A 27,214-nucleotide genomic window follows, 5' to 3' on the forward strand; every position below is an offset into this window, starting at 1 on the left:
TCTCCCCTCGCCCGACGCCCCGCACACTACTGTTAATGAAAACATAAAAAAAAAAAAAACCAACCAGAGTAACCCCGACACAACACCGCACCCCCCCCCCCCCCCCCCCCCCCCCCCCCCAGGTCTCTGGGCCAAACACCTCAGTTCCTTCAGTGGATCAGTCTCTAGGCACCCCCTCCCACACTGAGGCGTGGCTGTCTTCCTCTGGATTTGCTTCAGCTGATACCTTCCTCTAAGGGGGCACAGTCCAAGCTGCTAGCACAAAGGACTCCGTCTTACTTTAGCCTCTCATGGGGCTTTTTCACAGTTCTTTTGACTCTTGTCCTCTGAGAAACCATCCAAGCCTCTAAATAGGACCCTTCCTCCCTCTTCCCCTCCCCCACCCCATTTCCTGGAATGACCCACAAAAGGAGCCAGAAGCAGAGAAGGTGAGATGGTCCAGCAGAGGAAGGGATGGACTGCTTTGCAGCCTTAGCCTAGCACAGTGCCTTACCCTGATAGGTGCTCTGGTGCATTGGGGCGCTAGGGAGCCAGCTTGGCTTCTCCCTTCTTTCCCTGCTGGGTCCAAAGCAACGGTTCTTTCCCTTCTCATCCCTCTCTCCCTCATCCCTTAGGTTAGATATACACTCTTTGATCTCCCCATAGTTTGAGGTCCAGTTGTTCTTTGGGCTCGTTGGGCCACCACTCCTTCTCTGGGATGGGTCCTGAAAGGCTTCACAAGTAAAGTTAGGAGAGGGGGAGATGGGGTACTGCCCAGTTTAACAACAGAATGAAGTTAAGTGGCATCATAGGTTTAGACCCAGAGCTGGAAGGGCTTAGCAGGCCCTCAGTTTACAGATGTACCTGAGGCCCAAGTGCAACTTGTTGCCCAAGATTATACAAGTGATAAGTGGAAGATTGGAAGAGAAGAAGAGACTGGATGGGAAGCTGGGTGCAACCTGGAACAGAAAAGATTGTAGGAGCCCTCTGCAGAGATGGCTGAAGCCCAGTACCGGGGTAGGGCCTCTGTAAAACCTGGGTTTGGTGGAGGGATTGTAGACCTTTGACCTGCTGGGAGAGAAGGGAAGCCACTTTCGGGGTCCTCGATTCGGTTTTGTTTTGTTTTTGCTGCAGGTTTAAGGGAAGGAGTCAATGAGTTTGGATTACTGAAATGGCCATCTAGGGCTAACTGGCTGGTTCTTTATGGCCTCCAAGGTCTTGTGCTTTCTGTTGCTAGCTACTTAGACCATTTCACAGGTTGTAGGGAAGGAGACTAGGAATCTAGGCTGACATTCTCCAGGAGACAAAGAGGACTGTCCCTCGTGTCCCTGCATAAGATTGTAGTGGGATGGCTGGAGAAGCTTGGTGTTGTACCAGAGGCTGAAGGTGCCCTCAGTTTGAGTCCTCACTCCACTATCCCAGGATCCCAGAGCTGCCTGGAGCACACCCTGGTCACTGTTACTCCAGCAGCTCCCTTTCCGACTAGGATCAAATACAATGATTTGGCATTTGGAGCCCTTTATGATCCAGCTTCTTCTTTCCTTCCCAGTCTTTTTGACTTCCTTCCATGTACACAAGGATCAGCTTCATGCCGCCCCACTTCTTGATGTTTGAGCACCTGTAGCGGCAAGCACCCCAAGCGTCCTCGGGGTTTGCAGCTACCACAGGTTCTTGGATCTGCTTTGTTAAAGGAAAGCAACTCAAAATGGGTTAACAAGCTTACTTTAATCAGTCAGACATATATCGTTTACCTTGTTCAGGGGAAAAAGGTCAGCACCCCGAATTTCAAAGCATACAGGCAGAATTATCAAGACAGAAACAGATTAAGTAGACAGATTTCCAAACTGTCCAACCATTATATCCATACCCAGTCAACATCTGGGTTTTTCAAAGCCGGGGGACTCTCAACAACGGCTTCCCAGAATTCAGATAAAATCACAGAATACTTCTCAAAGTGAGTTCCAAAACAAAGCTACACATCAGGGCTTATATAGCCTTCTCCTGGCTCAGAGAATGTAACAACCTTTTGGACCCACTGGCCAATCAGAAAGTATCTACTGAAAAACAAGCCTCCCACCCCAGGCTCCAGGTGCACCTCAGCCTAGGGGCAGGGAAGATCTTCCAAATTTGAATTCCCATTACAGCACCATACACCAACTTCTGCCTCCATGCATTTTGTACTACCCATCCCTTCTGCTTCGTACACCATCTTCCTTTTCACTTCTCCCTTCCTTACTGGGTTCCTGGGCTTACTTGAAGACAGTTCGCATCCACACTTCTCCAGGATGCTTTTCCTTCTTTTTTAAAATAGTATTTTATTCTTTCCAATTACACATAAAGATAATTTTAAACATTCCTTTAAAAGAATTTTTTTGAATTACAAATTTTCTCTCTCCCCTTCCCCCTCCCTAAAAAGGTAAGAATTTTAAATAGGTAATGTGTGTGCAGTCACGCGAAGCATTTCCATATTCATTATGTTGTGAAAGAAGAAACAGACCAAAAGGAAAAGACCATGGAAAAGATTTTTTTTTAAAGTGAATTGCTGGGAAGAGATAAGGTATACATAGTTGGTCATCTCACAGTGTTTCTGCTGGGCCTCTTCCTCCTGTCCACCCAGCACCTTCTCTCTGAGATCACCTTTCATCTACTCAGTCTGTATCTCATCTACAGCCGTTCATGTTGTCTCCTCCATTAGAAGGAGAACTTCTTCAGAACAGGGACTGTGTTTTTCCCTTTATTTATTGTTGTTGAGTCATTCAGTTGTTTCTGACCCCATGGAAGGGAGCATGGCAGGCCCTTCTGTCCTCCAGTATCTCTTGAAGTCTGTCCAAGCTCATGTTCACTGTTTCCATGACACCATCCATCCATCCTCTGCTGTCCCCTTCTTCTTTTGCCCTCAGGCTTTCCCAACATCAGAGTCTTTTCCAATGAGTCCTATCCTCTTATGTGACTAGAATATTTCAGCTTTAGCATTTGACCTTCCAGTGAATAATCTGAATTTCTTTTAAGTATTGACTGACTTGATCTCTTTGCTGTTGAAGGATCTGTCAAAAGTCTTCTCTGGCTTCACAATTCAATTTCTGTGTCACTCAGCTTTTCCTATAGTCCAGTTCTCACAGCCGTACACCGCTCCTGGAAAAACCATAGCTTAGACCACACGGGTCTTTGTTGACAAGGGAATGCCTCTGCTCTTTAGCCTGCTGACCAGATTTGCTGTAGCTTTTCTTCCAGGGGGTATGCATCTTTTCATTTCATGGCTTCATTTGCCTTCTGCAGGGATCTTTGATCCCAAGAGTATAAAATCTGGCCTTGCTTCCATTTCTTCTCTCTCTATTTTCTGGGAAGTGATGGGCCCAGTTGCCAACATCTTAGTTTTTTTGATGTTAAGCTTCAAGCCAGCTTTTACACCTCCCTCTATCACCCTTATCAAGATGCTTCTTAATTTCTCTCCACTTTTTGCCTTCAGAGTGGTATTATTTACATATCAGAGACTGTTGGTATTTCTCCTGGCAATCTTGATTCCAGCTTTTGAATAATACAGCCTGGCATTTTGCTTGCTGTGATCTGCATATAAGGTGACAATAGATAGCCTTGTCTTACTCTTTCCCGGATCTTAAACCAGTCAGCTGTTCCATGTTTGGTTCTAACTCTTGCTTCTTGGCCCACATATAGCCTTCTCAGGATACAGCTAAGATGATTTGGTTCTCCCATCTCTTTGAGAACTTGGAACATTTTGTTGTGATCTCCAGTCAAAGACTTAGTGTTGTCAGTGAAGCAGAGGTAGATGTTTTTCTGGAACTCCCTTACTTTCTCCATAATCCAGAAAGTGTTGGCAATTTGGTCTCTAGTTCCTCTGCCTCTTCAAAAAACCAGCCTGCTCTTCTAGTAATTCTGAGTTCACATATTGCTGCAGCCTAACTGACATGCAGGATCTTAAGCATCACCTTGCTTGTATGTGAAATGAGTGCAATTGTTGGGTAATTTGAACATTGGTTGGCATTTCCCTTCTTTAGGATTCAGATATAAACATCTTCCACTGTTGAGTTTTCCAAATTTGCTGCATATTGAGTACAGTCCTTTACCAGCATCATCTTTTAAATGATCTGTGTTAAACAGCTCAGCTGTTTGTTAGCAAAGCTTCCTAAGGCCCACTTGACTTCCTTCTCCAGAATGTCTGACTCCAGATCAGTAAGCACACCATTGTAGTTATTGGGATGTTAAGAGCTTTCTTTTATATCTTTGATGGATTCTTAATCTCTTCAAGTCCCTGTCATTTTTGTCTTTTGTCATGCCCATTTTTGCATGAAACATTCCCTCTGTATCTTTAATATTCTTGAAGAGATCTCTAGTCTTTCCCATTCTTCTGTTTTCTATTTCTTTGCATTACTCATTTTAGAAAATCTTAACTCTCCCTGTTTTGGAATTCTGCATTCACTTGGGCATATCTTACCCTTTCACTTTCCATCTTTCCTCAGCTCTTTGCAAAGACCCCTTCTAGCTCAGCCCTATGATGGAGACACCTAGTATCGCTTTCTGCTTTTGAACATTTCTGATGGTTCTCCTTAGAGTTGTGCCCGGAAGTCCTGGCAGTTAACTCCTGTCCCCTCCAGGCCAGGCCTCAGTTGAGCTGCTGGTCATTTATCTGGGGCCTGCTCTTTGTCACGCCCTGGTCTAAGTGAGGAGCTCACACAGGCAGAAATGGAAACAGCTGTCTCCCCCTCCCTCCTCTCTCTCAGAGCACAGAGCCAGCAGGGGCAGGCTGCTTGGCGTGGGGCTTTTCTTCTCCAGGGGAACCACAGACAAGGACTTAGTGCCAGTGAGAACAAGATTTATCTCTTTTCCTTGGGATAGCCCTTGATGTCGTCAAAGGTGGTTTTAGTAGTCACAGAAAATGAGGTATCAGAAGGGCCCTCAGGCCATCCATCTATCAGAAGTACCTGGCATTGTCTAATGCACCCAGAGGAAGGGTGGTACAGTGGTCAGGAGGACCAAGGGGCCAGTCGTGCCTCTGGACAGGTCACTTTCCATAAAGGCTCAGAGGGCTGCAGTGGGAGTTTCCTATCTCCATTGATCTGTGATATCAGCTCAGCCAATAAGCAAATCAATTAAAGGTTGCTTTAAAGCTTGAAATGTACTTCCTGGGTCTCCTTTGAGCCGGGAGGTAGGGACTAGGAAGAGGATAGTCTACTCTGCTCTAGTCTAGCGCTCCCTCATTTCTTCAGCCAGCCTCCTTTGGAGTGATCTCAGAGCCCCCCCTCCCATTGGGGTCATCCTTCTCTGGACGCGCTCCTTTCTAGGAGGCAGAGTGGGGGGCTGGCCTGAGGCTCTTCTTAGCCAAGTGTCCCTGGGAAGGTAATTTATCCGTTCTCTTGCTCATCTCTGAGATGGGGATAATAAAGCACCTGCAGAAGGTTGTTCTGAGGTCCAAATGAGGCGGCATCTGTAAGTGCTTCTTTTTCGTTGGTGGCGTTCAGTTCCACAAGCTTTGGAGCTCCAGATTTCCTCCCCTCCCCAAGACGGCATGCAGTCTCAGATGGGCTGTACTTATACATCCACATTAAACATCTTCACGTTAGTCATGGTGTAAAGAAGGATTATAACCAATGGAAAGAAACACAAGAAAGAAGAGAAAACAAAACCAAGAAATGGAGCAAGTGGTTTACTTGGGTCTGCGTTCAGACTCAGTCTTCCTCTGGACGCGGGCGGCATCTTCCATCCAGAGTCTTTTGGAGTTGTCCTAGAATCATGCATTGCTGAGAAGAGCCAGTGCCTGCTATAGAAATGTGAATTCTTATTCTCAAAAGGTGCTGCCACAATGAAACCTGACCCCAAGCCCCCCTCCCCCATTCAGATTTAAATTGAGGGGAAAAGGTGTTTTGGATTGAGATCTGACAGCTGCTTTCCTTCATGCTGTAGATGAAGGGGTGTTTATTTTCTTTGTCAGTAAATTCTGAGGATTACTGTCCATGGTGGGCATAATTAATGATAATGTGGGAATTTATTGTCTTTATCATTTAACTGTATGGGTCTTTCTTAACTGTGTTTTCCCCTTTTTTGGTGTGTGCCAGGGAGAACCATCTGGATCAATAAGCTGGAACCCAGCATCCTCAGCAGCCCTCATGCTGTCGTCTGGTGTCGAGACGCAGCCAGTGCCTCTTGATTCCCCCATGTCTGCGGGGGCCCAGGAGTTGTACACGGAACTTCCAGTAAGTGTCTCCCCAGAGCTTTCTGTGGAGTTTGAGCCAAGCATTATTCCAGATGCAAAACCTGAAGCTTCGAGCTCCTTGGTACAGACTTTGCCTTTAGAACCACAGAGAACTCATGTGGAAAATTGCCCTCCAGACGCTGGCCCCATGGATGTGGGGGAAGAGCCGAGGGGTTGTGGCCTGGCTGCAGACTGCACAGCCAGAGACCCTGCAGCTTCAGGAGTCCTTGCAAAAGAGAGAGTGGAGCAAGAGAAGAAGGTGAGAGCCCCCCAGGAGGGAGCAGTGGAAGGCCAGGAGCAACCTTCCCCAGCAGCTGCTGGAGGAGTACATGGCTCATGCCAGGTAAGAGACCAGCCTGCGCAATTTCTGAATTTTAAGCTCCAGGAGTGAGTGAATGAAAAGTGATTATGAAGCATTTACTTACATGCTCGGTGCTGGGGATTAAGGGGGGCCAAAGGCAGCTGGTCCCAGCTGCCAGGAGCTCCCGCTCTAGTGCAGGAGACAGCCCACAGAGGAGGGCTGGGCTGGGAGCTGCGTGCCAGCCCCAGATGGCCGAGGAGTCACAGGCAGGCTGCAGGTGTCACCTGCTTCCCAGGGGCTCTGCCATTATTGGAAGCATTCTCACATGCAGTGGTCAGAGTTCATCCAGTGAACTCCTTGGGAGGAGCCCTCCTCCTTCTGTCCATGGTTAGGGCACTTTCAGGTTAGGACATGACGGGCTTTTCTCAATTTAGGGCTGGGATGCCTCAGAAGTGACACATGCATGGGGTCAGAGTGGCTTCCCGTAACTGCTTTTGATCTCCCTCTGTTTTTATTCTTGGTTAACAGGTAGAGGAAGTGCTGCTGTTCAGTTATTTTTCAGTCATATCCCACTCTTCCTCACCCCATTTGGGATTTTCTTGGGAGTGGTTTACTATTTACTTCTCTGGCTTATTTTATAGACGAGAAACTGAGGCAAATGGGGTGAAGTGACTTGTCCAGGGTCACATAACTAGCAGGTATTTGAGGCCAGATTAGAACTCAGAGATTAATTTTCCTGATTCCAGGCCTGGCACTCTATCCACTGTGCCACCTGCCTGACAGAAATGTTGTAGATAATACAGAAACAAACCTTATCAATAAAAATGTATTGTAAAATAAACAATTGTTTGTTTTGCCCCTCACAACAGTTCTGGGAGGAAGGTGGTATAATGAACACAGAGCTAATAAGTGTTGGAACTTGCATCAAAAGGCAGAATCTTCTGACTCTGAGCCTCAGTTTCCCCAACTATAAAATGGGGCTGGCGATAACTACTCATATCTTCTACCTCCTTCCCAGGCCTGTTGTGACCCCAGCACTACAGAAACAGGATCTCATAGGTTTAAAGTGTCCCTGGTCCCCAAAGCCCCATCCCCAGGCTATACTTGCTGTTAGGGTGTTGATTGGTGTTGGCCTTCAGACCGTCCAGCTCCTTGGACTTTTAGAGAGTCTCTGAGTGTCCTTTCTGAGGGCACTGCCAACACTCCCTCCATCTCCCCATTCAGTGCAGCTGTCATATCCTAAGTGTCTGCCAGGTGCTGAGGATACAGAGATAAAGGCAGAGACATGGTCCCTGCCCTTAGGGCATTTCTGTTCTTCATAGGCTGGGGAAGAACATGAGCCCAGAGAAATTGGTTTTTTAAATAAGGTCCATTGATATTTTTCTCTTTTCTTTCATCACCATAGTTTTCCCTCCATTTGCCCCCCTCTCAGAGACTTTCCTTTTCATAAATTTTGCATTCATTGCCTTTAAAGCAGAAATCCAACCAAAACAAATGACCTTTTATGCATAACTAGCAGCACTTAACGTTATTTTCTTGGAGTAGTAGGTAAGAGGGTGTTTTGTGTGGATTACTTTATTGCTGTTTAAAGTGTAAGTGGACAGAGAGGCTTTTCCCTCCTGCTGCTGATGTGGGTGGAAAGGACAAATCACTGTCTCACAAGAAGTCTGTGCCACACACACACTTCTTTCTCCCCTTTTCTGAAGCTTCCCTGCTGTGCCCCTCTTCAAGGCATCGGGGCTCTCTCTGCCCTCCATGGTCCCTTGTAATGGTCCCAGCCTCCGTTTCCTCAGCTGAAAAAATGGGGGCAGTGACAGTTGCCTCCCTTCCAGGGCTGCCTTCATGAGAATCAAGTGAAGCCTTTCCCACAGTGCCTACACATAGTATGTGATTAATAAATGCTGATTGGCTGCTTTCCTCCTTGGGGGGAGCCCTCCCCCATCAGTGACTGGAGGGAGGGGACTTTTGGCTTTGTGCCCTCACCACAGCGTGTGGCTTGTTAAGGTATTAAATAGATCCTTGGTAGAGTTCTGTTGCCCTTTGCTGTATATGTTCATTCATGCAATGATAACATATTAAGTGCATGAGGGTAATAGATGCACAGTCTAGAGCCCTGGATGGGAGAAGCAAGATGGCGTGGGGAAGGTCTCTTGCTGGTTTTAGATTCAGCTGGTTTGAGACATATATGAAGATTAAGTGTGGTGCCATGGAGAGATCAACTGAACGAACGGTTCTTAGGAGAGATGCCAGCTAGCAACAGCCTTATGAACAGGTGTTCCATATCACTAAAAATGAGACAGCTGAGGTGTTTTCACCTCCCTCCCATCAAGTGGACAGAGATGACAGAAAGAAGACATCAGAGAAACATCAGAAGATTAGGGTAAACTAACGCAGAGCAAAGAAAGTAGAACCGGTTATTGTCAATGGAAATGACACAAGACATCAGAAATGCCATTAAATGGCAGGAGCAGTCTCAGTCAGTGCAGAGCAGGCCGGCCACCCTTCTCTGTGCATTGTGGGGGTTGTGGTGGATGTGCCGCCAGGGCTGCTGCTTTAGGCTTTTGTTGTGTTTGTCTTACATAAGGCCGAATTAGCCTTTTGGTTGGTGTCCCGGAGGAAGGCTTCCGTGGGAAATGCCTGATGTGTAAAGCTAAACAGAGCAGTGTCTCTCAAGGGCACTGGCCTCCCTCTGGACGCCCTGCCTGCACACCTGCTGTCCTCGCCTTGGACCCGCAGAAGCCTCCCTTTCCTCCTTTGTAAAAGCAGTAGAAGAGTGTTGGCACTGCCCACTGGCAGGCTGTAGGGAAGGACTGTGAAGCACTGTGCAGACTGTAATCTCGCTTATTGATTACCCTGTACACGCGGACAGCAAGCCAGGAAGTCAGTGACTGACCCCTGAGGACGTTCGGCCTGCTTATAACTGGACTTTTCTGGAGCAGAGCTCTGTCATAGGGTTTTATTTATCCAGAGTTTTCACAGAATTTCCAGCCTGGGAAGGGGCCTCTGGGGCTGCCGACCCCATCCATTCCTGACCAGAAATCTCTCTTGCCACTGTGTTTGGTCTTTTACAGCCTCTCCATCACTGACTCTTCTGTCTTCTTAGCCAAATTTCAAGGTGTGTTTTAATTGGCCCCCAGCTGATGGTCGAGCTAATTCCAATACTACATAAACTATTTGAAAAAGAAAAAATAAAGGTAAAAGAGTTCTACCAAATTTCTTCTCATATAAATATGGTTTTGGTACCTAAACCAGGGAGAACAAAAACAAAGACTATAGACCAATTTCCCTAATGAATATTGATGCAAAAGTTTAAAATAGAACGCTAGCAAGGGGATTATGGCAATATATCAAGATCCTATACTATGACAAAATTGGACTTATACCAAGAATGCAAGGCTGGTTCAACATTAGGAAATCTACAAGCATAAAGGACCATTTAAATAACAAAAACAAAAAAATTATGTGATTGTATCAATAGATGTAGAAAACACTTTCGACAAAATATAACACTCATTATATCAACAGAGAAAACACTAGAAAGCATAGGAATAAATGTAGCTTTTCTTAAAATGATGAGTAGAATCATTTTACTCATCCCCCCTCCCCCCCCATCTTCCTCTCTGCAGATCCTCACTATTATTCCTGGTTCTGTCCTTAGGCATCAAACAGACCAAGTTGAATCCCTTTGTGAGACCCACAGCTCTTGACCTACTTGAAGGTGGCCCTCGTACCCTGAAGGCTTTCATTTATTGGGAGAATTTATTTTCCTGTTTGGAAGTCTCTTTTTAATGATTTTTCTGACTTTGGGCTTCTACCTTGTTATAAATCCTTTCAGGATCTTAACATAAAAACCTCAAATAAGAATTTAATTTCCTAAAGACTATCCATCCTGCTAGCTTTCTCCTGTATGATTCTAAGCCCAGCTCATAGTCCAGTTGCCATGCTTATTTGATCTAGACAGATGGACAAGTGGACTTGGTCCAGGAGACTCTGCAGTGTTCTGAGGCCTCATGCATTCACCAACACACCTAGAAGACCTCACCATTTATGAGGAATTGCTTTCTTTTTCTTTATCAAATATTTATTTCAGTAAATTTCAATGTTTATTCCCTACCAAACTCCCTTCCCCCCAAAAAAGGAAAAGAAAACCTTTGTAACAAAGAATTGAGCTAAACAAGTTCTCATATTGACAAAGTTCAAAAATGGGTCTCATGTTCATCCTGTCACCTCTTTTTCTGAAGGCCTACTGCATTCATGCCCTGGGATCATGGATGGTCATTATATTCATCAGAATTTTTTTTTGTTTGTTTTTTTTACCTATGTAGTCATATTTCTTCATTAGCCCAAATGTGAATAAAAGCAAGAAAAATAAAGTGGAAAAAATATGCTTCGGTCCCTTACTCAGAGTTCATTAGTTCTTCCTCTGGAGGTGGATAGCATTTTTTATCATGAGTCCTTTGAAATTGTCTCGGATCATTGTATTTATTAGAATAGCTAGCTCTTTCACAAATGATCATCATTACAATGTTACTGATTCTGTGTATGGAGTTCCTTGTAGATTAGCTCACTTCACTTTGTATCAGTTCATACAAATCTTCCAAGTTTTTCTGAAACCATCCCCATCATCATTTCTTATAGCACAGTATTTCATCACACTAGCATACCACGAGTTGTTCAGCCATTCCCAAATTGGTGGGCATCCCCTCAATTTCCAATCCTTTGTCACCACAAAAAGAGCTACTTTAAGTATTTTTTATACATATGGGTCCTTTTCTTTTTTCTTTTATCTCATATCTCTTGGAGGTATAGACCTAGTGATATTGCTGAGTCAAAGGATATGCATGCACAGTTTTATAGTCCCTTGGATATGGTTCCAAATTGTTCTCAAAATGGTTAGATCAGTTTACAGCTCCATCAGCAGTGCATTAGTGTCTTTGTTTTTCCATGTTCCCTTTATTTGTCATTTTCCTTTTCTGTCATGTTAGCCAATCTGATAGGTCTGAGGTGATACCTTGTAATGTTAAGGGAATTTGGAGATCTTCCCTGCCTGTTAATAGACACATAGAGTCCTGGCTCAGAGTTAATCAGGCTCTGGAGTTTCCAAGTAAGTTCTGGGGCACCAGGATTTTCAAGCTCCTCGGCACTCAGCCAATCAGATGCTGGGTCTTTGTTACATATTCTGGGAGGCTGGTGTTTTGCTTTAGGGGTTCACTCATGAGAAGGATCTTTTGATTTCTTGGTCAAGACTCTTGAGTAGCCATTTGTTCAGAGCCCCCTGACTGCTTAGATGTCTGTGCTCTGTCGATCCAGTGATGTATATAAAGTATATAGCAATATTACTATGTTCAGACATCTGGAGCCTGTCTGTTGGTCTTTATGCTAATTTCTCTGCCTGTATTTTCTCCATGTTCAGGGTGCTGACCTTTCCCTTGAACTAGTGAATATAATTTAAAAGAAGATTATTGACCCCTTCAAAGTTGCTTTCCTTTAAGAAAAGCAGATCAAAGAATCTGTACTAGCAGGCCATCCTGGGTGTGCTAGGGTGCTTGCTGCTACACTTAGATGCATTGATTTCGTATCATGTTTTCTTATAAACTCTTTCCTTATCCTTAGATCCAATAGGTAATTTTTCCATGCTCCCCCAGTTTGCTTCTGTACTACCTTTATGCTTAGATTGTGAACCCTTTTTGAGTTTTCTTGTTAAATGGTGTGTATGTGGTGTGAGATGTTGGTCTATTTGCTAGTTTCTGCCTGATTGCTTTCTGGTTTTCCCAGCAGAATATTTCATTTTTTAAAAAATTTAATTCTTAATGCGCTTCCTCCCTTTGGTTCCTCCCCCATGCATGGAGAAGGCGAGAAATGTTGATATCAATTATACATATAAAATCATACAAAATAATCTCAAATGGGTTTTGTGGGTAATATATAGAAATGATGGATTATGTGGATTTGTTTCATATCCTGCGACTTTACTTAGGTATTAATTGTTTGACTAGTTTTTACTTCTCTTGAGTTCTCCGAAGTATAACGTCACATAATCTGCAGAGGGTCATAGTTTTGTTTCCTTGTTGCCTACTCTTATTCTTTCAATTTCTTTTTCCCGTCTTACTGTTATAATTAACATTTCTAGTACAATATTGACAACAATAATGGTGACAGTGGACATCCCTGCTTCGCCCTATTCTTACTGAAAAGGTTTCTAGTTTATTTCCATTATAGGTAGTGCTTGCTTTTGTCTTCAGATACTACTCATCATTTTAAGAAAAGCTACATTTATTCCTATGCTTTCTGGTGTTTTCTCTGTTGATGTAATGAGTGTTATATTTTGTCGAAAGTGTTTTCTACATCTATTGATACAATCACATAATTTTTTTGTTTTTGTTATTTAAATGGTCCTTTATGCTTGTAGTTTTCCTAATGTTGAACCAGCTTTGCATTCTTGGTATAAGTCCAATCTTGTCATAGTATAGGATCTTGATATATTGCCATAATCTCCTTGCTAGCGTTCTATTTTAAACTTTTGCATCAATATTCATTAGGGAAATTGGTCTATAGTCTTTGTTTTTGTTCTCCCTGGTTTAGGTACCAAAACCATATTTATATGAGAAGAAATTTGGTAGAACTCTTTTACCTTCATTTTTTCTTTTTCAAATAGTTTATGTAGTATTGGAATTAGTTGTTACTTAAATGTTTGTTACAAATTAATTTGTAAATCTATCTGGTCGTCCTGGGTTTTGGTTTTCTTTCCCCCCTGTGACCTGTTGAATTCCTTTTTTTCCCCTTAGGGATAGGGTTATTTAAGTATTCTGTTCCTTTTAATTGTGTTTTTAACAATATTCATCCATTTAATTTAGATTGGAATTTCATCTTTATTGGTTGTATGTACATTCACATTTTTTTTTTTTTGCCTTTTGGAGGGCAGTTGGGGTTAAGTAACTTGCCCAAGGTTACACAACTAGTTTTTTTGTGTGTGGGGTGTTAAGTGTCTGAGGCTGGAATGGAACTCAGGTTCTCCTGACTCCAGGCCTGTGCTTTATTCACTGCGCCACCTAACTGCTCCTACCTCCTTTTTTTTTTTTTTTTTTTTTTGCATTTTGGAGGGCAATTGAGGTTAAGTAACTTGCCCAAGATTACACGGCTAGTATTTTTGTGTGTGTGTTAAGTGTCTCAGGCCAGAACCCTCCGGTCCTCCCGACTCCAGGGCCGGCGCTTTGCTCACTGCACCACCTAGCTGCCCGCCTCTACCTCTTTTCATTTTTGATACTGGTAATTTGGTTTTCGTTTTTTATCTTTTTCATAAAACTTTTCATTTTATCAGTCTCTTTTTTCAGACTTCTATTTTGGTGTTTTAGAGATTTTAAATTCTTCTAGTTTTTTTAGTTATATAACCAATTCATTGACCTGCTTTTTCTTTCATTGATTTAAGGATTTAGAGATATTAATTTTCCCTTTAAGTACTACTTTCATTGTATCCCCCAAATTTTTGGAGTGTTGTGTTATCTCATTTTTTACATTTCTTTTAATAAAATTATTGATTGGTTCTGTGCTGTGTTCTTTGACCCACTCTTTCTTTGGGATTATTTACTTTCCAGTTGATTTTTAATCTGTGATTCAGAGGCCCTTTATTGAATGTAGTTTTTCTTGCTTTGTGATCTGAAAAGGGTGCATTTAATAGTTTTACTTTTCTGCATTTGTTTTTGAGGGTTTTTATGTGCTAATACATGTTCAGTTTTTTATGAATGTACTATGGAACATGTGAAAAAAAGACATACTTCTTTCTATTCCCATTCATTGTTCCCCAGAGGTCTGTTATATCTAACTTTTCTGAAACTCTAATCATCTCCTTAACTTATTTATTTTATGATTAGATTTGTCTAGATCTGAGAGGGGCAAATTGAGGCCCTCCACTAGGGGATAGTCTTTTTCTTATTGTAATTTATTTAGCTTTCCCTTCCAGAATTTAGATGCTGTGCCCTTTGGTGTGTGTATGTTTAATACTGTTTTTGGTTTTTTGTGGGGGTTTTTTTTTTTTTTTTGTTTACATCATTCATTTCCACAAGATTTTGAGTTACAAATTTTCTCCCCGTTTTTCTCTACCCACCACCCCAAAACAGCGACCCCACTGAATATCCCCTCCCCCAATCTACTCTCTCCCATATCTTTTTAACATTTTTTTTTTTTGCCTTTTTGGAGGGCAGTGGGGTTAAGTAACTTGCCCAAGGTTACACGGCTAGTTTGTGTGTGTGTGTGTGTGTGTGTGTTTTAAGTGTCTGAGGCCAGATCTGAACTCAGGCCCTGACTCCTGGGCTGGCACTTTACTCACTGTGCCACCTAGCCGCCCCTTCCATATCTAATGTTGTTATTTCTTCATTGTCTGTTGTGCAACCCACAGTTTAAGAAGTGCTGAAGAAGTGGCTGGTGGAAAAAGTTTAAGAAGCCCTGGTCTGTTGTACCTTTTAGCAAAATACAGTTTTTAATGTACTTTTAATCCAGTCTGTTTCTGCTTTTGCTTTGTCTGAAATCATGATTGTGCCATCTCTCTGTCTCTTTGACCTCAGCTGAAGTAAGAAATCACGCTCCAGCCTCTTATTTTAAGCTTTGTGTGTTAGAGTCTGGTTTCTAATCCTCTCTGCCGTCTGTTCTCCTTTGTTTAGATTCGTTCATTCCGTTCACGGTCATGATTGCTAACTGTGTTTCCCTGGCACTCTCTCCTCATCTCTTGAGCCTTCTCTCTTGTTTTTCCTGCCTACTGCCCCTCTTAATAAACCCTCCCTCTTCTCACTTCCTCCCCAACTTTTTCTTAGCAGCAACTTCCCTTCTCAGATAGAATCTCTCTATCCAACTCTGTGTGTGTGTGTGTGTGTGTGTCTGTGCATGCATGTCTTTGTGTGTGTATATATATATATATATTCTTCCCTCTTTAAACCAGTTCAGATGAACTTAAGGCTCAGTGATTGTCTCTTCCCCATCCCTTTCCCTTCCATTGTGAAAACTTCCTGCTGTTCCTCGTTTATGGAAAAATTATTTCTGGGGCCGCTAGGTGGCGTAGTGCGTGGAGTGCCGGCCCTGGAGTCAGGAGGACCTGAGTTCAAATGCTGCCTCAGACACTTAACACATACTAGCCATGCGTCCTCGGGCAAGTCACTTAACCCCAATTGCCCTGCCCTCCCCCTCCAAAATGCAAAAAAAAAAATCTATTTCCCCCATTCTTCCTTTTTCCCCTTCTCTTAGTACATCTTTTCCATTTATCTTTTGTAAAAAGCTTGGTAAAAATGCTCATTTTACTCCACTGCCTTGGCTCTTGCTTTTGCCCACCTGGATCAATTTTCTTTTTTCAAATATTTTATTTTTTTTTCCAGTTACATGTAAAAAAAAAATTTAACATCCATTTAAAAATTTTTTGAGTTTCAAATTTTCTTCCTCCTTCCTTATTGAGAAGGCAAGCATTTTGTTAAAGGTTGCTAACACATGTGCAGTCATTCAAAACATTTCCATATGTATGTCATGTTGTAAAAGAAAATACAGGACCACCCCCCCCCCAAAAAAAAAAAAAAAAGAAAAATGAAAACAATCTGGTCTGCATTCAGATTCTTATCAGTTCTTTCTCTGGAGGTGGACAGCATTTTTCATCATGTGTTCTTCAGAATTGTCTGGGATCATTGTATTGTCGAGAATAGCTGTCATTCCCAGTTGATTATTACTGTGTACACTCCGAAGCCATTTTCTATTTGATGCTACATTCTTTCTCCCCTGTGATCTGATGACCATCTTTAGAGAGCATGTATTTCCTTGCCTTATACTTTCACTGATATTAATGATCAGAAGTTTTGTGTTTGGTCAATGAGGCTCTCTCCGCTTTGTCTTTAAAGGAGTCTTACATGATGTTGTTGTCCATATGGGAAATGGCTCTGTTCGAAGAGAACCCTTATAGAAGGGGATATTTTGCTCTGCTGACCACATTTGTTTTTTGGTTTTTTTTTTTGTTGTTGTTTGTTTTTTGGTTTTTTTTTTTTAAGCAATTGGGGTTAAGTAACTTGCTCAAGGTTACACGGCCAGTTATTTCTGGGTGGGTGCTAAGTGTCGGAGCCCAGATTCAATCCCCAGGTCATCCCAACACTGGAGCCGGCGCTCTTACTCGCTGAGCCACCTGGCCGCCCCTCCGCATTTGTTTTTATAGTCAACAAGCTGGGCTTTTGAATCCTCTACCTCTTTCATTCACTTGTGTTAGGGCAGATAAGTCGTCTTTGGTGGAGTATCATTTCTCACATGTTAACTCTTGGGGCACACTGGTGTACCAACAGGTAGAGCTATGAATTGGGCTAGAAAGTAGCTAAACTATATATATCCTTTGACCTGGGAATCTCACTACTAAACCAAAGAGTCCAGAGAGAGGAGATGGTGCAGAAATATAGCAGTATAAGTAGATGGGTGACTCTCAATTGGGGAATGGCTGAACACTTTCTAATATAGGAATGTTATAGGATTTTATTGTGCCATAAGATATGATGAATATGAAGAATTCAGAGAAACTTGGGAAGATTGAGATGCATCCATGCAGAGTGAAGTGAGTAGAACCCCGAGAACAGTGTTTCTGATGACCACAGTTATGTCAGTGTATTCAGAGAGCTGATCAGTCCTTTAAGGAAAACTGATCATGAAGCGCCTGTGGGCATGGAGGTGGCATGCTAGAGTGGTGGCATTAGAGATGAACAGTGTGTTGATGTCTTCTGCTGGGCTCTACTCGTTTTGATACAAGAGAGGAATTTTAGAGGAGGCGAGTAGGTTAGTGGGAATGTGGTCAGTCAGTAAACATTTATTAAGAATAATAAGAAATAAGAGTAATGACTAACGTTGACATATTACTTATGGTGGGCCAAGCACTCTGCTGAGAGCTTTACAATTATCATCTTCTTTGAGCCTCACGTCTTCCCTGGAAGGTAAATGCCATTATTATCCCCATTTTACAGATGAGGAAACTGAGGCCAAAAAAAAAAGGTGAAGTGACTTGCCCAGGGTCCCAGGTCCCCTGTTGTCCACGGCTGGATTTGAATCCAAGTCTTCCTGACTCAGGCCAGGTGCTGTATCTACCTTGTGCCAAAGACACAAAGGAAGTTGTCCATGGTCTGATGGGGGAGATAGTATATAAAAAGAAACTGAAAGTGGCAGGGGAACAGAGGTACAGATAGTTACACCCCCATGTAGGGACACTATTAAGTCTCGTAACTGGGATGGGAAATGGTGAGGCGGACACTGTGGGTGCTCTCAGATGGTCGAGGATCTGGAAGCTGCTCCCTGATGTAAGATGCTCCTTAACGGGGCCAGGAGCTGCTCAGGAGGTATGAGTTCCAGAGTTGGATGTCATCTTGCAGAAGGATGCATTTCAAGAGATCAGCTGGGTGGGAAGTGGTGATGTGACTGCCCTGGGTGCCCTCCTCTCCTTGAATGGGGCCAGGGGTTGGGCTCCTTCGCCTCCCCTCAGAGGTACTGAGGTATGAGTCTCAGAATTGATGAGTGATAGAGATGTGACCAAAAAGGAGACATAAAAAAAAATCACAGAAGAAATCAAAGGGACTCAGGTAAACTTGCCAGTGTTGTTGCTGCCTTCTTCAAGTTACTGCACCCTTTTCCAAACAAACTGTAGATAACCCAACTTCCTGATTTCTTCTGCAGCCACCCCCTTTCTGTCCTTTGTACATTGGAATGTTTGTGTTTGCAGATGAGTGAGTTAGTAATAAAAAGAAAAGATAAAGACTCTCCTTGAATAAATTTTGTTGGACATTTTAAAAAGGCTGCCAATTCCCTACTAACACATCACTCATCTGTAGATGGGAAGGGAGTCGTGTGTTTGTGGTTGATGATTATCCCTTGCTCACTTTTGGGGTGTGAAGCAGGGAGTTGTTGTTTACTCTGAAGTCAGAGCAGCCCAGAGTAGTGCTGCAAGGGACCTTGGGGGCCATTGAGTCCCTGGATATGCCACTACAGTGAGAGAAGCAGCTTGTGTGCAAAAGGAGATTTCCCTACTGATGGGGAGGTTCAAAGAAAGAGGAGGGAAGAGGGCATGAGTAGGGGAGCAGGGAAGGTCTCATTCTGAAGATTGTGCCTGAGCTTCGTGGTGAAGGTGGTGCAGGATGGTCAGGATAAAGGCAGCAGAGGCTAGAGGGGCAGAGAGAAGCCCCTTTGGCTGGATCCCTGCCTATGGGGGGAGGGCCACTAATGCTGAAAAGATAGGTTGGGGCCAAGTTGTTAGGAGTTTGAAAAGATGGACCAAGGAATTTTTATTTGTTCCTAGAAGCAATAAAGAGCAGGGGCATAGAAAATCATTTTGGCAGCAACGTGGGCTGAAGTGGGGGGTGACTTAAGGCAGGGAGGCCAGTTAGAAGCCTGTGGCACTCTACGTTGCATAAGGGTAGTCATCATAAAAGGCAGCATTTGAACCCAGCTCCTCTGATGCCAGAGCATTTTCTTTTTCTAAAGTTTATTTATTTATTAAAGTTTTCAACATTCACTTTTATAAGATTGTGAGTTCTAAATTGCTTGCCTTCTTGGGGAGGCTGGGGAATAATCTGATATAGGCTATATTTGTACAATCATATTAAACATTTCCACATGGGTTATCTTGTGAATGAAGGCTCAGGACAAAAGGGGAAAACCATGAAAAAGAGCAGACACAAAATAGAGAAAATTCTATGCTTCAGTCTTCATTCAGGCTCTGTAGTTCTTTCTCTGGATGTGGACGGCATTTTCCATCACGAGTTTCTTGGAGCTGTCTTAGATCCCTGCATTGCTGAAAAGCACTAAGTCTGTCAAAGTCGATCCTCATATAATGTGGCTGTTACTGTGTACAAAATTCTCCTGGCTCTGTTCCCCTCACTCAACATCAGTTCATCTTAGTCTTTCCAGGTTTTTCTGAAATCCACCTGCTCATCATTTCTTATGGAACAGTAGTGTTCCATCACATTCATTTACCACAACTTGTTCGGCCATTCCCCAGTTGATGAGGTATCCCTGCGATTTCCAGTTCTTGACCATCACAAAAAGAGCTGCTATAAATATTTTTGTTTATGTGGGTCCTTTTCTCTTTGGGTTATAGACCTAATAGTGATATTGCTGAGATCAAAGGATATGTGGTTTTACAGCCTAGCCCTTTGGGCATAGTTTCAAATTGTTCTCCACGGTGGTTGGATCACTTCACAACTCCACCAGCAATGCATTAGTGTTCCAGTTTTCTTACATCTTTTCCCAACATTTATCATTTTCCTGTTTTTTCATGTTAGCCAATCTGATAGGTGTGATGTGATATCTCAGAGTTGTTTTAATTTACATTTCTCTATTATCAATAGTGATTTAGAGCATTTTTTCATATGATTATAGATAGCTTTAATTTCTTCATCTGAAAACTTCCTGTTTGCATCCTTTGGCCATTTATCAATTGGAGAATGACTTGTACTATAAATTTGATTCAGGTTCTATATATATTTTAGAAAAGAAGCCTTTACCAGAAACAGTGGTTGTAAAAATTGTTTCCCATTTTGCTTTCTAATCTTACTGGTCTTGTTTATGCAAAACCTTTTTAATTTAATGTAGTCAAAATTGCATGATGCTCAAAAGAAGCTATTCAGGGACACTCTCAAGGTCTCTCTGAAGAACTTTGGAGAATTGTGTGACATGGGAGATACCGCACAGCATGGTGTTTCCACATCAGGGAAGGTCCTGTGCTCAGTGAACAAAGCAGACTTGAAGTAGCTCAAAAGAAATATGACGTGGGCAGATTTAGAGAATCCCCCCTAAATGTTCACATGGATTGTTTGTGCCTGACCTTGGTGGAACATTCTGAGCTCGTATTGGTCTGATCAGCCACTGTTGGACACATTGAAACTTTAACATAGTGATGTCATTTCGGTCTTCTTCAAGAACGTAGGACAACAATCAACAAACTGGCAGCCAGGGGTCCAGAACCCGTTTTGTGGGGAGGAGTATGATAGTGGAAATGTGTTAGTTGTGGATAAATGAGTTTAGGTGTCTTATCAGTATCATTAAGATTTCACTCTTGGGATGCTAGGCAGCTCTGATGGGGGGACCATCGGAGGAGCTGATGGAATGCTATTTCCTTTCCTTGCAGGTAGGTCAGGCCAGGAGATAGGTCAAAGGAGCAACATGGAATGGCATTTCTCTGTTCCTTGCCTGCAGGAATGGTCCAGGAGACAAGCAGGCAATGGAGTGCTGCCTTCTCTCTGTTCTCCCCAGGCAGGCAAGGTCCCTGCAAGTGGGAAGAACCAGCCAAGGCGACCCACATGGGATGGAGTGATGCCTGTATGTCCCTCTGCAGTTAGGAAATGACCAGCCTAGGAGATTGGCACAGGATGCAGTGGTGCCTTTCTGTCCCCTGCCTGCCACCAGGAAATGGCCAGCCTAGGAAATGGGTACGAGGTGGAAGGGTGCTGGCCCCCTCCATTCAGTAAATGCCTGGCCTTGGAGACTGACACAGGATGAAATGGTGTCTTTCTCTCCCCCACCTGCCATCAGGAAATGGCCAGTCTGATCTCATTAGAGATTAGATATCCAAGGTCATGTAGGAGTCAAAGACAAGTCCAAATGGAAGGTCTGCAGTTGAGTTGGGGAAGGAAGGGAGGCTGCTGGGTTATACACTGAGCAGCACTTTCATCTCCCCTTTTTTTTTTTTTGTGGTGGGAAGCTGTGAACTGTATTTTCCTTCTCAGAAGATGGTTTTCTCTGAACACAGATGAGTAATGTGACATTTTAACCATGGATTTTGTGCCAGTAGTAAGGTTTAAATTAAAAGATTCTTTCAGAAATATGCAAAAGAAAATCTAATTCAGAAGATGAATAAAAAGAAACTTGACTGCTGAGGCAGGAATCTGGTCTTTTTGTTCCCTGAGGGTCCTCAGCCATAGGTTGGGGTCTCCCTAGAAATCTAGGAGCTTGATGTGCTCCACCTGGCAGCTGCCTCCTGCCCCTGAACCTCCTCTTTTCTTCCATTCCTGGCTCCCCATGCTTTACCAGAGTTCACAGCTGTCTGTGGCTCCCTCCCCTTTCACAGACCCCATTATCCCTGCCTTGCTTTTCTCATTAGTGATGATGCTGTCACTGACCTTAACCCCACAGACATGACCTTATTGGAGCCTTAACTCTGTGTGGGGGTACCCCAATCTACATATAAGAAACCCAAGCTCAGACTACAAGGTTTGTTTGCCTCTGCTCCCATAGCCTATGGGAGATGTGGGATTGAAACCCTTATCTCTGCTTCGAGGCACAGCTCTGTTTACTGTGCCAGGGTACCTCTTGTTTGTCTAGAGGGAGTGGGATGGTTCGTGAAGCATCAGGATAGGATGGATTTCTGGTTTTTCCCAGCACGCTGAGATTTCCAAGGTTTCCCAAGTACTTTCTTCATACCAGCCCAGAGTGCTTGGCAGGTGGTACAAGTCTCATCCATCATTTTCACAGATGAGATCTCTCTGGTCCAGCTCTAAAATAGAAGACTTGATTCCTGTTGTTTTCTAAAGAATGAGCCCCTGGCATCCCTGGTCACCCCCGTCCCCATCTGTACTGCTAGGGTCACCCGGGCTCCCAGAGGAGGGGCTTGGCTTTCAGGACAGGGCTTCTGATTTGAGTGCCAGTTCTGTTTTCCTTGTGCCCCACTTACTACATACACACATGTATACGCCTGTTTTCTTATTAAATAATCAAATCATAGAGGAATGTAAAGCAGTTGTCCTCAGGCTCCAGACGTACTCGTGAGGGACTGTCTTTTCCCTACTTTGTTTTGGAAAATGAAATGGATTGTTTGTTGTCTGGAAAAACGGAAGTGGGCTGTGCGTGGTGTCACCTCAGGGTGAGATCCCCTTCCCCAGTGGTTTGGGTAGGGCTGTGGGAAGATTTCCAGGCCCAGCTGACTCATAGGCCCTCTTTCTATAGGTGGTCCTTGGGAAGCAGCCTAAGAGAGACCTGAGCAGGAGCCCCCCTGAGGATGAGCCGCAGCACACAGGTAGGGATGGATTTCTAACACCTTTCTCCCCTTTGCAGCTCTCCCTCCCCCAGGCTAGTCTTGTTTTCCCTGTTGTGATGGAGAGGGAGGTTTATTAGAGCTTTAATTTTCTTTAAAAAAAAAAAAATTAACACCCTTTCTGTTTTATCCCTCAATTTCTCCTTTAAAAACAAAAAGTCGTTATTTTCATTTCCAAGTGTTCGCTCCCTCCCCTCCTCCACCCATTGTGAAAGGAAGAGAAATAAAACCCATCACAAATATGTATGGATGAGAAAAACATTGCTGCACTAGCTGTCTTCCTCCCCTCACCCCCTCCCCTACAAAAAGAGAGAAAAGAAAGAAATGGAAGAAAACACGCTTGGACGAGCACTCTGAGGCCCACCCTTCTCTCCCTGGAGGTAGGTAGCGTGTTCCATCCTAAGTCTGTTGGAATTGTGGTGGGTCATTGTGTCAGTCAGAGTTAATGAGTTGATACTATGTCGCGGTTATTATAGAAATGACTCTGGGTTCTGCATCAGTTCATACACGTCTTCCCAGGATTCTCTGAAGCCCTCCCCTTCGTCCTGGCTTTCTAGTACAGTGGTATTCCGCCCCATTTGTTCAGCACTCTGCAGCTGATGGGCACAAACACGATGCCCTCAGCTTCCGGTGCTCCCTGCCTGTTTCCTCATCTCTCAGGAGATGGTGCACTAATGCATGTGGGGCTGTGGTGGGGGGAGGGCTTTGTCATCTGGGGGACACTATCGGTGCCACATTGGTGCTCCCTCCACCGGTAAGGATGGCAGCCTCTCTAGCTGGAGCAGGTTTGAGGAAGTGCTGGGCCTCCCACCACTGCCCATCACCAGCCCAGACTGGGAACTTTTCTTGGCCTCTGCTGGCAGAGTGAGGGGCAGCCTGGGGTCACCTGCTTCCCACAGGAGGAGGAGGGGAGGGGAAGGTCAGTATTAGGATTGAAGTAGCCCTTCATGCTGCTCTCACCTCACCCGCTGGAAATGCTGTGTCTTTATATCCTCAGGACCTGGTGCCATCCCTGGGCACAGTGGGTCCTTAATAGAGGAGTGGGGGACGGATCACATGAACTTGTCTTTTAAGTCAAAACTGTTTCTCTAGGGGAGCGAGTTCATCCTGGACCACTTGTTCCCACTGGCAATCTGTCGCCAGGACCCTTTAGTCCCTGTACTTCCTGCTGGTGGTCTGTCTAGGGAGTCAGGTCCCTCATGGACGTCTCCTCTGGGGGCAGTGTTGATCATTATGTGAACACAACCCTTATCTCCCCAGCTTGTATGGTGAAGGGACAGTAGGCGAGAGGATCTCCTGTGTGAAACTTGAAGGACTTTGGAGTTTTAAAATGAGGACCATGAGCTAGATGCCCCAGACCTAGATCTGAAATGCTAAGAACACGATGACTTGGTCCTCTAGTGTTCTCGCTGTGCTCGCTTTCATTGGGTCATGTATGCACAAAGAACAATAAGACCAGAGCCTGTGTTCAGGGAGCTTACAGTCTGATATGCTGTGGTCACTGTGGACTCTCCCTGTCCTTGTATTGAGCCACCCTTTCTCCTGGGAGGAGCTTTAGTCAGGAACTTCAGAGGTGGCGTCTGTGGGCCCCCAGGAGGCCTTTCTCAGCAGGGTTCTTTTCCCCAAGTGCCCCCCACCTCCATTTCCTGAGCATTTCATGGGATAGAGCCAGTTCTCTGTCTCTTCTGACACCATTTCCCTAGACTCTCTTGGGAATGCTGTAAAATGGAAGTGTTTTCTGGGGAGGGAAGCCCAGTTGACCTCTCAGTTACGTAAGGGTTCCTGAAGGGAAGGGGGTGGGAGGTAGAATCCAGAAGGGGCCCTGAGGAGTCTCTGGAGGAAGGCTGCCACCCCCACTCCTGTGAGCACTGGGACGGAGCTGGGAACGGCAGCAGCCATCTCTGACTCCGAATTCAGCACCCTCTCTACAGTGTTACATGTAGGTCACAGGCAGTCTGGTGGGGCCTCTCATCTAAACCTCTGCATTTGGTGGTTAACGTTAGAGGGACCAGCTCGTGCCTCTGTCCTTCTGGCACCTGGTCATATCTCCAAGTGAAGCTGAGGCCTCAGTGGCTGAGGTGGGGAGCCAGAGGTGGCTCTCAGTGGGGCATGGGTGGCTGCCCCCCAGGCCATCACCCCTCAGTACCTGGTGCCCTGATGCTCCGGGTGTCCGGCTGGGCACAGCCCCCTCCTTTGAAACCTACTCTGGTGTTCTTACTTCCTGACTCCTGAGATCTAGATTCACCTCTAGTGTGCTCTGATTATCCCCACTTTATAGATGCGGAAACTGAGGCACCTACAAACCTGCCTTGCACATACTGCATACAGTAGCCCTTACCTGCTGGTGTGGTTCCAGGGTCTCTCCACCTCACTACTTCCAGGCCTGCCTGGGTTTGGGCCTGCACAGGCACTGACAGTAGCAGCAACAACGCTGAAGGAGGCTTTCTTGGCCCAAGGCCGTCTTTAATTGGTAGAGCAGTGTTGGAGACCTGGCCTCCCCTGGCCCTCCCTGACTCACCCCATGCCCCTGGTGCCTGTGGTTATTTTTCCTTCTTGGTCTAGATTTCACAATAATATTGCTGCTTCCTCTCAGAGGTAGCAGGTGAGGGAAATCAGACCCCATTTGAAGGAGGCTGCCGTCATGGCCATTCCTTCTGAGGGAGAGCCTGGAGGCAGAGTGCTGGGCCTGTGATTAAATTGGTGTCCAGGTGCTCTGAGCAGTTCTGGGACTGCTCGAAGCTAGAGATCCGTGGCTGCCCAGCCGGCCCAGCTGGGCCCCTGGCAAGACTTGGCCCAGGTGACTCCTGACTCCCAAGTTCTAGTCACAGTTCCATGTGGCTCCTTACCCTTCTGATGAAGATATTTTAATAAATCTGTTGTATTATGACACTTTATCTTATTTCTTTAAATATTTTTTATTCAAACCTGGACTCCAGGTCATAGGATCGTAGGATTTTCAACTCATCTAATTTAACTCTCTCTTTTTCCAGAGAAGGAAACTGAGGCCCAGAGAGGCAAGTGAGTTAAGGTCATACAGGTAGTAAGTGGTAGAACCAAGGGTGTGTGAAAGTCCCTATTCTTTGCTACCATTTCTTCAGATTGAAAGTGTCCATTCACAAGGGTTCAAGGATATGCTAGTTTGGGGGACAAATGAAGCCATCAGTGTCACCGGGGCTGGGGGTGGGTGGGAAGGACAGCAGCATCAGGGAGAGCCCCTGCTGAGGTACTAAATGAAGAGGACACGGGAAAAAAGGGTGGCTTCTTCATGCAGAAGCAAAGGCAGCCTGAAGGGGAGATGCTTGTGGGGGAAACATCCAGTGATTATGTGTAGATGCCATATTCATTTCTTTTTGGTGAAAATTTGTATTGGTTTAGCTCATTCAGAGCAGTGTTTTGATGCTAAATAAAGCCACTGTGCGCTACCCACTCCCAGTGCTTGGTTTTGTTTTTTTCTCTGTTTTCCTTTAGACTTATTGTGTTGCCCCAATCCCACAACAAACCAACACCTTAGCTTATCCTAAGGGATTCTCTTTGGGTTCATGAATGGTCTTCATGTAGAAGTTGGTTTCCAGATTCCTGTCTTTCAATATTTCAAAATTTAAATTTCTTTTGGGTGAAGATTAGAAAGCTGACCAATACACATTATCCAAAGATTTCTGTATGGTGAGTGCTTAATATCTGTGTTCATTTGTGGAACCCCAAGAACCATGTTCAGATGCTACCTATAAGGGATGGACTCTGGGAGTGGGAAAAATCCTTGAAAGATTCCTGATCCCCTGCCTGGATAAGCCTCCAGGCACCCTGGAAGGACAGAGGCTTCTCTGAGAGCCCACAAGAGTCTGGACAGCTTTAAAACAGGTCTTATTAAATGGGGATCAGTGAATGTGTGTGTGTGTCTGTGAGAGTGTATGTGTGTCTGTGTCTGAGAGACAGAGAGACAGTGGAGGGTGAAGAGAGCCTTCCCACGCTCTGGCTGACAACCTCCGTGGATCCTGTGTGGCTCACATCCTTCCGTGCCTTCTCACCCCAACCCAGTCCTGTCCTCTCCAGAGCCTGCACATCCGTGCTTTCCTCCCTTCACACCCCTTACCTTGCACAAGTCGTCACCATTGGTGATGCCCTGCAGAGTTCTGTCGTCCCTCAGGTCCCTTGCCTGGTGTCCTCCCAGTCAGGACCAGGCAGCATCTACAGGAGGTAGAATTGTCAGAAGGATAGGTTCCCATGGCAGTGAGCCGTCAGGGATCATTGGAAGTGCTGGCCATTTTTTAAAGATTTTTTATTCTTTTTAATTCTGAACCTAACAATTCTTAGCAGAAATGAACACACACACGTAGGGCGGAAGAGGAGTCTACGTGAAACCATGAGCTTGTTACATGCAGCTTGTTTTTCTTTAAAAAATATATATACATATTTAATATTGTAATAATGAAATTTCCAAGTCAGTCCCTTTGGGAATTTCTTTCCTTGTGTCCACTTTGTAATGCTTTCTCAATCTTTGCTCATCCCTAACACATTCTGCTAACTCACACCCTCCTGCCCCAGGAGCCTTCTCTTACAACAAATAAACAGAGTCAATCAAAGTAATTCAGCTACTCCACCTGACAGGATGTGTCTTATTCTGACCCTCAAGGCCATCACCTTTCTGTCAGATAGAGGTGGCTGGCCTTGGGACTGGGGGGAAGCATTGTTCCAGACCCAGACCAGGCTG

The 27,214-nt window shown here is 44.6% G+C and overlaps 1 protein-coding gene across 2 annotated transcripts in view; it reads left to right on the plus strand.

The window, feature by feature from the left end:
* The window catches only part of PRR14L (proline rich 14 like), a 62,726-nt gene that overhangs the window by 9,911 nt on the left and 25,601 nt on the right, over nt 1-27,214 (plus strand). Inside the window, exons 1-3 of one of the 2 annotated variants that reach the window (XM_069081561.1) lie at nt 6,045-6,185; nt 6,322-6,527; nt 22,419-22,488. In XM_069081561.1, coding sequence (XP_068937662.1) covers nt 6,333-6,527; nt 22,419-22,488 — 265 coding nt within the window. In that variant the 5' untranslated portion in view covers nt 6,045-6,185; nt 6,322-6,332. Of the gene's footprint in view, nt 1-6,044; nt 6,528-22,418; nt 22,489-27,214 lie in introns of those variants that run through there. The other variant, XM_069081560.1, reaches the window with a different exon arrangement.

Source organism: Petaurus breviceps, unplaced genomic scaffold, assembly GCF_028583685.1.
Source record: "Petaurus breviceps papuanus isolate PSGF00001 unplaced genomic scaffold, PetGlider_PUasm1.0 99, whole genome shotgun sequence".
Taxonomy (NCBI): Eukaryota; Metazoa; Chordata; class Mammalia; order Diprotodontia; family Petauridae; genus Petaurus; species Petaurus breviceps.